This window comes from Topomyia yanbarensis, chromosome 1 (genome assembly GCF_030247195.1).
Source record: "Topomyia yanbarensis strain Yona2022 chromosome 1, ASM3024719v1, whole genome shotgun sequence".
NCBI lineage: Eukaryota > Metazoa > Arthropoda > Insecta > Diptera > Culicidae > Topomyia > Topomyia yanbarensis.
This window is the reverse complement of record NC_080670.1, coordinates 5,556,322-5,568,848: the sequence shown is the minus strand read 5'-3', so window position 1 is coordinate 5,568,848 and position 12,527 is coordinate 5,556,322. Positions and strand designations below refer to the sequence as shown.

General features: G+C 45.7%; 1 protein-coding gene across 4 annotated transcripts in view; it reads left to right on the top strand.

The window, feature by feature from the left end:
- The window catches only part of LOC131676708 (dynein beta chain, ciliary-like), a 62,269-nt gene extending 51,184 nt beyond the window's left edge, over positions 1-11,085 (top strand). For all 4 annotated transcript variants that reach the window (XM_058955966.1, XM_058955964.1, XM_058955965.1 and 1 more), the window contains 8 exons: positions 2,988-3,320; positions 3,381-4,093; positions 4,150-6,997; positions 7,056-7,559; positions 7,616-7,782; positions 7,844-9,167; positions 9,223-10,850; positions 10,909-11,085. In XM_058955966.1, coding sequence (XP_058811949.1) covers positions 2,988-3,320; positions 3,381-4,093; positions 4,150-6,997; positions 7,056-7,559; positions 7,616-7,782; positions 7,844-9,167; positions 9,223-10,850; positions 10,909-11,008 — 7,617 coding nt within the window. In that variant the 3' untranslated portion in view covers positions 11,009-11,085. The remainder of the gene's footprint in view (positions 1-2,987; positions 3,321-3,380; positions 4,094-4,149; positions 6,998-7,055; positions 7,560-7,615; positions 7,783-7,843; positions 9,168-9,222; positions 10,851-10,908) is intronic.
- The last annotated feature ends 1,442 nt before the right edge of the window (positions 11,086-12,527 follow it).

Genomic DNA, 12,527 nt, shown 5'->3' with positions numbered 1-12,527 from the left:
CGACGGCGAACGAATGACGCCGCTTTCAGTGTTGCCATCGCGATGGTTTGGTTTGATTTAATATCAAAATGAGAACGGCGAATTTTTCAAATAAATATCTCTTCATTCTAAACGTTCTTTCGTTGTGAAATACATAATGTAAGAACGGTCCTACTTATAAATGACTTTAATGCTTGTTATTTTAGTCTTACCATGCTAAAAATTTCACAATTATTTGTAATCAGAAATTTCAAATTTGGGAATTCTATTTCTTGGTTTAGATAAAAAATAATGAATTTTCGCTCAAAAATATTTTAAGTCACCAGAAAACAGAAAATAAATAAGTATTTTAGTTATAATGTTAAATGCAAAGGTTATTTTCGGTGGTTTTCATTATTCTCATCTCGAAACAAGCTTTTTGAAGTTGGGCTTTTCTTGCACTGAACCCCTCAATTATAAGTTTCTAAATGGCTTTGGGAGTGCTAGCTAGCATGGAGAAAATAACAAGCGCTAGTTAATTAATTAAGCAATACGCTATCAATTATTATCCGCTGTTGAAGCATTTTCCAAGTAAAATCATTCATTACTGTCTGTGCCGTTTTCAAAGAAATAAAATCTGTGAAAGTGGTGACCCTGGCCACGAAATGGAATGAGAAAAACAAAACAAAGCAAGCGAAAGCAAGCTGCAGAAGCACGATCGATAAAACACACACACACGCACACATTGCTTCATCAAATGTATGCGACGCGCGAAAAAGCTCCCGGCGACTGCTCTTGTTGCAAACGGCGTGCGACATGAAGACGCGACTTGATTGGATGTGTCGCACCATCGCGCATCATCACGGTTCTGTAGAAAAGGCCTTTCGTGGTTCAATTCCCTGACCTAGTGAAAGCAGATAAAATTATGAATGATTTGTTTTTGAACTCCAGTGAGAATGCAACAGCCGGTTCTTATTAAATCGGTTACCGTAATTCCTTCAGAATTCTGAATCAAATTTGGGTTGGTTTTAATGGGGGAAGAAAACAATCCCCCGAAGAATTCGATGTTTTAAAATCGTTCAATGCAGGCTCCAACTTTATGAAAAAAAATTTATAATCATCCGAAGAGGGGTCGCTTAAATTCCATTGCCTGCTATGTAGGTACCCACTGAGAAGTCCAAAAAATTGTTTCAAAATCGTTCAACACGGGTCCAACGATGGACGTTCGTTGAACGGTTATTTGGACGATGTCCAAATTGGTCCAACGAACGTCCTTCATTGGACGATTTTGAAACCAACCGTTCTTAGAGGGTAAGTTGAATTTGTCTTGCTTATTCCGTAGCAAAGAATGATTATTTAACACAAAACAATTGGGGTGAACTTTTTTTTTTTTTTTTTAATTCGTTTATTTGACACGGCTCATAGCGGTAGCTTAACGGAGCCGTGGATCTTTTATACGTTTACAATACATGTAAAAATAAAAAATACAAACAAGAATTAATTAATTGGATCTCGTGCGCATAACTTTTTATTGCGAGCGGAGACCTTCTTTCGCGATGTCTGTTGGCAAACAGCGTCAGGGGGGTCATTTAATTCTCTCTTGTTTTTCACGTCCCGGTCGAAGCTGGCTTGGTGTCCGGGATCAGATGTTCTCCCTTGCTTCTTGCACTTATTGTTGATCAGTGTAAATCCGTCGTCATTGTTACTGCATTCGTTGCCGATGTTGCTTACAGTTGCTTTTGGGGTGCTGGATGATTCTTTTGCGGTTGTCATTATGCTCTGAATAGCTGCCACAAATTTGGTCACCGTTTGTGGTTCAGGCATTGGTATTGAAAACTCTGTTTTAGGTTGGTTTGCCGTAGATGAGTTAGCAATCGGTTGAGATGCATTTTCCTCTGCATCTTCCGCGCAAGGTTGTCCATGATGAGCTGTCTGATTACAATACTTGCACGTAGGAGTTTGCCCCTCATGGGTGCATAGTGTAGTTTGCATAATTGTAGTTCCGTGAGTATTGAGTTTTATTGCCAAGTAAGAGGGTATAGGCCTTTCAACCCGCATCCTCACTACAAAAACGCCGTTAGGTGTACCCGGGAAGAAGTTTCTCCAAGTATCAGGTGTAACGGATTCTACTTCTCCGTATTGCGACATGCATTTTGCAATTGGCTCAGGAGGAGTACGAGGTGATAGGTCATATAACCTTACATCTACATAATCATTATCAATGTATACGGGAATCTTAATTCCGTTGTCACTTTCAACCACGTGTTTTAAATTGTTCTTCAAAACGAAACGCTCGGCTTGTGCTAACGTGTTGAATGATATTAACACTACATTGCGAAGATGATGGTATTGAAGGTACAAGACTTCCGCAAGCCTAAGTTGCATTTTTACCTTCAGAAGGTATTCCACTTCACTAAAACTCGGTCGTTTTAAACAAAATTTAAAGTCAACGACCGCAGCGTTGGGTCGGAGAAGAGCTTTTTCGTCAACTTTACCCATGATGACAAGAATAATCCGATATTTCCTTTGTTCTCGAGACAATGCACACTAGATCGAGAGGCCTGTTGTTCACTTGGCTCGATTGTACGTCTGACTGCGGCAGAAGTAGAAAGTAGACTGGGGGGTGAACTTTTGTCGGCTATGAAGGAATATATTTATTTTTGGGTCTCCTCCTCCCTTTTCTTTTCATTGAAGGAAGCTGGGTTCTGTCAGAATTCCGGCTCCAATGACACAATCAATTCTAATCAATATCGGTTGTGTCACTGTGGAAACATTCCATTCACGCAAGTGAACTTTATCCATGTAATGTTATAATAGATCATATAATTTAAAATAGCAATTTACGCTTACCACATTTCATTAATTTAGAGCAAGCAGCTTGTGCACGAATAAGGCGAATTAAGTAGCATTTGCTCTAGAAATTAAATGGCTCAATTTGCTTATTCTCTCAATCGCTCCCATTTCAAACCATTACACGCTTATAGTCACCATTTTTTGTATATATAAAAACCAACAAAACAAAAAAACAGGGCAAAAAGGAGCGGTTCAATTTTATGGGCGAAAACATCGCCCTCATCCCGACGGTGGGCATCTTCATCACGATGAATCCGGGCTACGCCGGCCGAACCGAGCTGCCGGAGAATCTTAAAGCCCTGTTCCGACCGTGCGCGATGGTGGTACCGGATTTTGAGCTAATTTGCGAAATTATGCTGGTCGCCGAGGGTTTCCAGGAGGCTCGGCTGTTGGCACGGAAGTTCATCACGCTGTACACGCTGTGTAAGGAACTGCTGTCCAAGCAGGATCACTACGATTGGGGTTTGCGTGCGATCAAGTCAGTGCTGGTCGTGGCAGGATCGCTGAAGGTAGGACTCTATAGGAAGAAATTAAAAAAACTACGTTGATGTATTCCTTAATATTTGCAGCGAAGTGACCGCGAACGGCCAGAGGATCAGGTGTTGATGCGTGCCCTGCGAGATTTCAACATCCCGAAGATCGTAACCGACGACGTACCGGTTTTCATGGGTTTGATCGGCGATCTGTTTCCAGCGTTGGACGTTCCGCGAAAACGATCACCCGATTTCGAACGGTTGATCCGAAAGTCTACCATGGAGTTGAAACTTCAACCTGAGGATAATTTTATTTTGAAGGTAGTTCAACTGGAGGAATTATTCGCCGTACGTCATTCGGTGTTCATTGTTGGATTCGCCGGAACTGGGAAGACACAAGTGTGGAAAAGTTTGTTCAAAACCTACCAGAACCAGCGACGAAAGCCGCACTTTAACGATCTGGATCCGAAGGCCGTAACCAACGACGAGTTGTTCGGTATCATAAATCCGGCGACACGCGAGTGGAAGGATGGACTTTTCTCGGTGATTATGCGGGAGCAGGCTAACATGGGTGGCAACGGACCGAAATGGATCGTGCTTGATGGGGACATCGATCCCATGTGGATTGAAAGTCTGAACACGGTTATGGACGACAACAAAGTGTTGACTCTGGCCAGTAACGAGCGGATTGCTTTGACCAAGGAAATGCGCCTACTTTTCGAAATCTCAAACCTACGAACAGCGACTCCGGCCACCGTTTCCCGAGCTGGTATCCTCTATATTAACCCACAGGATCTCGGATGGAATCCGTAGGTATCACGGTACCAAAAACTTTTCCTGTATTAATCAATCTTCTCCCCCACAGATTCGTTGCCTCCTGGATCGATTCCCGAGAAACGCAAGCCGAAAAAAGCATCCTTTCCGTCCTGTTCGACAAATACATTCCTCCACTGATCGAGGCCCACAAACGATTCAAAAAAATTACTCCCATCTCGGAGATTGCAATGATTCAGATGACCTGCCATCTGTTGGATTGCCTGATGACGCCGCAAAATCTTCCACCGGACAGTCCCAAAGAGTGGTATGAAATCTACTATGTATTTGCGGTCATTTGGGGTTTCGGTTCTTCGCTGTATCAAGATCAGCTGGTAGACTGGCGCAACGAATTCCACAAATGGTGGATCAACGAGTTTAAAGCGATACGATTCCCACCCGGTGGAACAATTTTTAACTACTACATCGATCCGGAAACGAAAAAATTCAATCCGTGGACGGAACTCGTACCCAGCTTCGAGTTGGACACGGACATCCCGCTGCAATCGATTCTAGTTCCGACAGCGGAAACCACTCGGCTTCGTTGGTTCATGGACATTCTGATTGAAGCGAAACATCCGATCATGCTGATTGGAGGTGCCGGTTCCGGCAAAAGTGTCATCGTAGCCGACAAGCTTAATAACCTTTCGTACAACTATGCTGTCACCAATGTCCCGTTCAATTTCTACACGACCTCGGAAATGCTTCAACGGGTGCTGGAGAAACCGCTGGAGAAAAAAGCCGGCAAAAACTTTGGCCCGCCTGGTAATAAAACGATGGTTTACTTCGTGGACGACATGAACATGCCCGAGGTGGATACGTACGGAACTGTTCAACCGCACACCTTGATCCGTCAGTTTATGGACTATCGGCATTGGTACGATCGAACCAAACTAACGCTGAAAGACATCTACAACTGTCAGTTTGTGTCCTGCATGAATCCAACCGCCGGTTCCTTCACGATCGATTCTCGACTGCAGCGACATTTCTGTGTGTTTGCCGTCAGCTTCCCAGCCGGTGATCCCCTGTACCACATTTACTACTCGATCCTCTCGCAACATCTCAGCAACCCGCTGAACAAGTTCTCGCTTCAAACGCAGAAGATCTGTGCCGCTCTGGTGTCCTGCGCCCTTAATCTACACTTACGAATGGGACAAACCTTCCTACCGACGGCGATCAAGTTCCACTACGTGTTCAACCTGCGCGATCTGGCCAATATCTTCCAGGGTATGCTGTTCGCCAATGGAGATACCTGCCCGGAGCCGAACTACCTGATTCGGTTGTGGGTGCACGAAGCTACGCGAGTCTACAGCGATAAGCTGGTTGATGATCGCGATATCGACGCCTACCGGAAGTTACGATCGGACGTAGTTAAAAAGTCGTTTGATGATTTCGACGAAAGCAAGGTGTTCTCGACGCCCATCATCTACTGCCACTTTGCCGAGGGCTTGGTCGATCCGAAGTACATGCCGGTGGCGAATTGGGAGAGTTTGACGAAAACGTTGGAAGAAGCGCAGGGGAATTATAACGATATGGTTGGAGCGATGAATTTGGTGCTGTTTGAAGATGCGATGAGTCACGTCTGTAGGATTAGTCGGATACTGGAGGGGCCGAGAGGGAATGCGCTGCTGATTGGAGTTGGGGGATCGGGGAAGCAGTCGCTTTCGCGGTTGGCGGCGTTTATTTCCGGGTTGGAGGTGTTCCAGATTCAGCTGAGGAAGGGATACGGTATTGCTGATTTGAAGGCGGATCTGGGTGTGCTGTATATGAAGACGGGAGTGAAGAACGTTCCGTGTATGTTTTTGATGACGGATGCACAGGTGGCAGAGGAGTCTTTTCTGGTGTTGATCAATGATTTGCTTGCGTCCGGTGAGATTCCGGAACTGTTTGCTGAGGATGATGTTGATAATATTGTGAACGCGTTGAGGAATGAGGTGAAGCAGTTGGGAATGTTGGATACGAAAGAGAACTGCTGGAAGTATTTTATCGATAAGGTGCGGAAGTCGTTGAAGATTGTGCTGTGCTTCTCGCCGGTTGGATCTACGCTGCGTATTCGGGCTAGGAAGTTTCCGGCTTTGGTGAACTGTACCGCTATTAATTGGTTCCACGAGTGGCCTAAGACGGCGCTGGAGTCGGTGTCGACTCGATTTCTGGCTGACGTTGAAGTTATGCCATCGGATTTAGTCGAACCGGTAGCCGTATTTATGGCGTATGTTCACGGAACCGTCAACGAGATGTCGGGAATTTATCTTCAGAATGAACGACGGTATAATTACACAACTCCGAAGTCTTTCCTGGAGTTGATCGCACTTTATTCGAAATTCGTCACGGAAAAACACGCCGAGTTGAATGATCGCGTCCAGCGATTGGAGAGTGGAATTCTAAAGCTGGCGGAATGTGCCGAACAGGTTGACTCGCTGCAGATTCAGCTGGCGGAGCAGGAGGTTGTTCTGAAAAAGAAAAATCAGGAAGCGGATAAGTTGATCAAAGTGGTAGGTGCCGAGAACGAGAAAGTTCAGAAGGAGAAGAACTTTGCCGCTGAGGAGGAGAAAAAGGTGCGAATAATCGAGGAGGATGTCGGTGTGAAGGCCAAGATTTGCGAGGAAGATTTGAAGAAGGCAGAACCGGCTTTGCTCGCGGCGCAGGAAGCTCTGAATACGCTAGACAAGACCAATTTGACTGAGTTGAAGTCTTTCGGATCTCCGCCGGATCTGGTTGTGAAGGTATGCGCTGCCGTGCTGGTTCTGTTCTCACCGAAAGGAAAGATCCCGAAAGATCGCAGCTGGAAGGCTTGCAAATTGATGATGAATCGGGTCGACGTGTTTCTGAACGATCTGTTGTACTATGACAAGGAACATATTCATCCGGATGTTATTAAAGCGTTGCAGGAGTATCTCAAGGTAGGTGGTCAAATTATGAATCGGAAACTGTCTATTTAAAGGTATTATTTATTTGCAGGATCCCGATTTCGATCCGGAGAAAATTCGTGCCAAGTCTGCGGCTGCGGCCGGTTTGAGCGCTTGGGTCATCAACATTCATAAGTTCTATCAGGTCTACTTGGTGGTGGAGCCTAAGCAGCGAGCTTTGAACGAAGCTCAGAGCGAACTGAAGGCAGCCCAGGACAAGTTGATGGATCTAACGAGTATGATCAATGAACTGGAGGAACGGTTGGGTGTGATCCAGGCCGAATTCAATGATGCACTGGCGGAGAAGCAGAAATGTCAGGACGAGGCAGATAAGACCGCTTTCACGATTGACCTTGCCCATCGTCTGGTGAATGGACTGGCGTCGGAAAATGTACGCTGGCGGGAATCGATAGCTCAGCTGAAGAGTCAAACGGTGACTCTTCCCGGCGATGTGCTATTGGTTGCCTGTTTTATCAGCTACGTCGGTTGCTTCACCAGACGGTACCGGGTCGAACTGCAGGAGAAGATGTGGATTCCGACTTTCCGGTTGTCAAAGGTAGGCCGTTGATTTTTGAAGTCTGTACCCTACTCTAGATAGTTGTTCTTTAACAGCCGTCAATTCCCTTCACCGAAGGCGTCGATCCCTTGAATCTAATCGTGGATGATGCTACTATTGCTTCCTGGAACAACGAAGGTCTCCCCTCGGACCGAATGTCAGCGGAGAATGCAGCAATCCTTACGTATTCCTCCCGTTGGCCACTGATGATTGATCCTCAACTGTAAGTAACCGATTCAAATCAAACTCCTCTTCCTTGAGATAATTTTTACCTCCCCACACAGACAAGGCATCAAATGGATCAAGCAGAAGTACGGCACGGACCTAACCGTGCTTCGGCTAACCGCCAAGGGTTATCTGGACACGATCGAGAAATGCATAACCGACGGCAGTATCTTGCTGATTGAGAACATTGGCGAAACCGTGGACGCCGTACTGGATCCACTGCTTGGCCGACAGCTCGTCAAAAAGGGCAAATGTCTTCGGATGGGCGAAAAAGAGATCGATTTCAATCCGAACTTTCAGCTGATCATGCAGACCAAGTTGGCCAACCCACACTACAAGCCGGAAATGCAGGCACAGACTACGCTGATCAACTTCACCGTCACCAGAGATGGTCTCGAGGAGCAACTTTTAGCGGAAGTCGTCAAAGCCGAACGGCCAGATCTCGAACAGCAGAAAGCTGATCTAACCATGCAGCAAAATACGTTCAAAATTACACTGAAGATGCTAGAGGATGACCTGCTTAGTAGATTGTCGTCGGCCGGCGAAAATGTTCTAGAAGATCCTACTCTGGTGCTGAACTTGGAGAAAACTAAGAAAACAGCCGCCGAAGTCGAAATCAAAGTTCGCGAAGGTAAGAAAACCTCCGAACAAATTGACGTAGCCCGCGAAAGCTACCGACCTGCCGCGGAACGAACTTCCATCCTGTACTTCGTCCTGAACGATCTACACAAAATCAACCCGATCTATCAGTTCTCGCTGAAAGCATTCACCACAGTCTTCAAGGACGCAATCGCCGTGACTCCTCCGGCGGAAAAATTGAAAGATCGTGTCTTCAACTTGCTCGATTCGATCACCTTTGCCGTGCACATGTACACCAGCCGTGGATTGTTTGAGAAGGACAAGCTGATCTTCATGGCCCAGATGACGATTCAGATCTCGCTACAGGCCAAGGAGATCGATCCGACCGAGCTGGACTTTGTGCTGCGATTCCCCTTCACACCGAATCTAACATCGCCGTTCGATTTCCTGACCAATGCCGGTTGGGGTGGCATCAAAGCACTTTCCAGCATGGACGAGTTCCGATCGCTGGATAAGGATATTGAAGGATCTGCGAAACGATGGCGAAAGTTGATCGAGTCGGAGTGTCCCGAGCGGGAGAAAATGCCCGGAGAGTGGAAGAACAAAAACGGACTGCAGAGATTGTGCATAATGCGCTGTATGAGACCGGATCGAATGACGTATGCGGTGCGTGCTTACGTCGAGGAAAAGCTAGGATCGAAGTACGTGGAAGCTCGGATGATTGAGTTTGACAAATCGTTCCGGGAAACAAGCTCTTCGACGCCGGTATTCTTTATTCTGTCACCGGGAGTTGATCCGCTTAAGGTTAGTACTGAACTCATTTTCGAATTTAACCCACATTTTATCAATCAAATTACAGGACGTTGAAAAATTGGGCAAGAAGCTGCGCTTCTCCACCGATCACGGTAATTTCTACAACGTCTCGCTGGGTCAAGGTCAGGAGGTGGTCGCTGAAGCTGCCATCGATGTTGCCTCCAAGGACGGTCACTGGGTGATTCTGCAAAACATTCATCTAGTAGCAAAGTGGCTACCGACGTTAGAGAAAAAAATGGAAGCTACGCTGGAAGACGCTCATCCCAATTACCGGCTGTTCATCAGTGCCGAACCAGCTGGGTCGCCCGAGTATCACATAATACCGCAAGGAATTCTGGAGTCGGCCATTAAAATTACCAACGAACCACCTACGGGAATGCTTGCCAACATCCACAAAGCGTTGGATAATTTCAACCAGGAAACGCTGGAAATGTGCGGCAAAGAGGCCGAGTTCAAAGCTATTCTATTTTCGCTCTGCTACTTCCATGCCGTAGTTGCTGAGCGTCGTAAGTTTGGTCCGCAGGGCTGGAATCGAGTCTATCCTTTCAACGTGGGTGATCTCACTATCAGCGTCTACGTTCTGTACAACTATCTGGAAGCGAACAATCGAGTTCCGTGGGAAGATCTCCGCTATCTCTTTGGGGAGATCATGTACGGCGGTCACATCACGGACGACTGGGATCGACGATTGTGTAGAACCTATCTGGAGGAGCTGATGCAACCGGAATTGGTCGATGGAGATTTGAATCTCTGCGTCGGTTTCCCAGCTCCTCCCAATCTAGATTACCCTGGATATCATAATTACATTGATGACAACCTACCGGTAGAGTCCCCATACCTGTACGGACTCCACCCGAATGCCGAGATAGGTTTCCTGACCACGCTCTCCGAGCAATTGTTCAAAATCATCTTCGAGCTACAACCTCGCGAATCGGGCGCAACCAGTGGTTCCAGCGTGAGCCGAGAGGATGTTGTAAAAACCATCATCGAAGACTTCACCGATAAGCTACCGGAAGAATTTAACATGGTCGAATTGATGGCTCGCGTCGAAGATCGAACACCGTTCGTGATTGTCGCTTTCCAGGAATGCGAACGGATGAACATTCTGGTTCAGGAGATGAAGCGAACGCTAAGGGAATTGATGCTTGGTCTTAAGGGTGAGCTGACCATCACCTCGGACATGGAAGATTTGGAATCGTCACTGTTTTTCGACCACGTACCGGAGAGCTGGACCAAACGGGCCTATCCGTCGATGTTTGGTTTGCAGTTATGGTTTGCCGATTTGACCGTTCGGATTAAGGAGTTGGAGTCGTGGTCGAATGACTTTAATCTGCCTTCATCGGTTTGGTTGGCGGGATTTTTTAATCCGCAGAGTTTTCTGACGGCGATTATGCAGCAGACGGCCCGTAAAAATGAGTGGCCTCTGGACAAGATGTGTTTGAGCTGTGATGTGACGAAGAAGTGGAAGGAGGATATCAGTGCTGCGCCTCGTGAGGGGGCCTACGTTAACGGGCTGTACATGGAAGGGGCACGCTGGGATACAACTATTGGGTCGATCGCTAGCTCTCGGTTGAAGGAGTTGTTTCCGCAGATGCCGGTCATTTTTATTAAAGCGATTACGCAGGACAAGCAGGAGACGAAGAATATCTACGAGTGTCCCGTCTATAAGACGAGGTTCGGTTGCGGGTTGATTTGTTGGTAATTTATTGAGATTAACGTTGTTTATTTCTAGAATTCGAGGACCTACCTACGTTTGGACTTTTAATTTGAAGACGAAGGAGAAACCAGCCAAGTGGACGCTGGGAGGTGTTTGTCTGTTGCTTCAGGTTTAGCTTAGCTATATATAGAGAGATGTAGTGATGTATCGATGTTTGTTGCCGAGAAGCATTAAAACATATTGGTTCTTGAATTTATCGTCGGAATATTGAGAATTATGCTGCTGAGATAATATTTCTTAATGCACATAGTAGCAGCTCGTAAATTATTTGTTGCGAGTTGCGCTCAACAATCACCAAGTACAAGTACAAATATTGAAAGTACAATGAGCAAGGATCAAGTTTCAACCTGAACTGCGATTCAAACATGTAGTCGAGGACAGCTGAGATTAGCGGGTAAGTATGAAAGGATTATTCTGCTCTGGCAAATCCCATAATTTCCTCTGCGTAAGTTTCCTTATCCGACTCGGGAAGGGCAAGATTAAGAAGTGACGGTTACGGCTTGACGGTTACGTCAAAAACATTCTTTTTAGTTATAACGGAAGTAAAACGAGAATTAGTAAAATTAGTAAAATGACGCACTATAGGTAAATCACGACAGTAAAGCTGTAATTTGTCTCCGGCGCTCTAATCCGCACTGGACACTCAACCGTACCCTGAAGGTAAGATTAGTGGTTAAACATAACACAGAATAAGGATTACCTCTTGCTATGGACTGTGATGCTCCTACACAATACATTTTCATGTTGAAACAAAGCCAGTTCGGTTTTTCTAGCAATTTTTTTTCCGTGTCTCAGTCGTATACTAAAGCTTCGTGACACGATATCCTTTTTCTAACAGCAAGAATAATTTCGATTATGGGGAGAGCTTTGAACTTTTATCTTTCTCCTCTCAGGAAAGCTTTTTTTTGGAATACAGGCGAAAAGCCCAAATCATTTTTCGTTCTGACGTTAATCAGTTGGAAATCAAGTATAGGAGGCGTTTGAAAGCGTCCAGTGATGCTAGGATTTCCGTGTTAACCGGATTGTTTCATTTTGCTAATGCCAAAGAAGCGAAGTTTGAGAGTTGAAAAGATGGATGGAATGCGCAAATCATTTTTGTTTTTAAATTTTGTGCAAATTGTCTCACAGCTTTACAACGATCATTTTGAGATGATTTGCGGAATGTTGTTTTTTGAACACGACACTGCACGCTTTTAAAGGCTTAAACCGGCAGTGCAGGCGTGATTCGTTGGCTGGCCACTTTTTAACTGGACGGCTTTTTAGTTGGACCATTGCCCAACTAATGTCGTTTTCGATTGAGCACCTAGACACTAGCCCAGGTAAGTTGCTTCAAACAAACGTTTTTAATGGCACTGAGTTGGGTTCTCGCAAAACAGCGGTGGTGTGAGCGAACCCGAAATATATTTCAGGTTGGAACCCAACTCGGTTTTCAGTTCAGTGGCGCATAACCTAGGTTCGAAACTGGCTTCAAACAAACGGTTTGACAGCAGATAGGTACGAAACTGAGTTTGTTTCTGCCTAATACGACGTAAAATGCATCTGAATACAAAAATCTGATGTCAAATTTACTTCGTCAATCAACCTGACAATATTTAGCGATATCAACAGATACATTTAGACTACCAGCGTCTCCT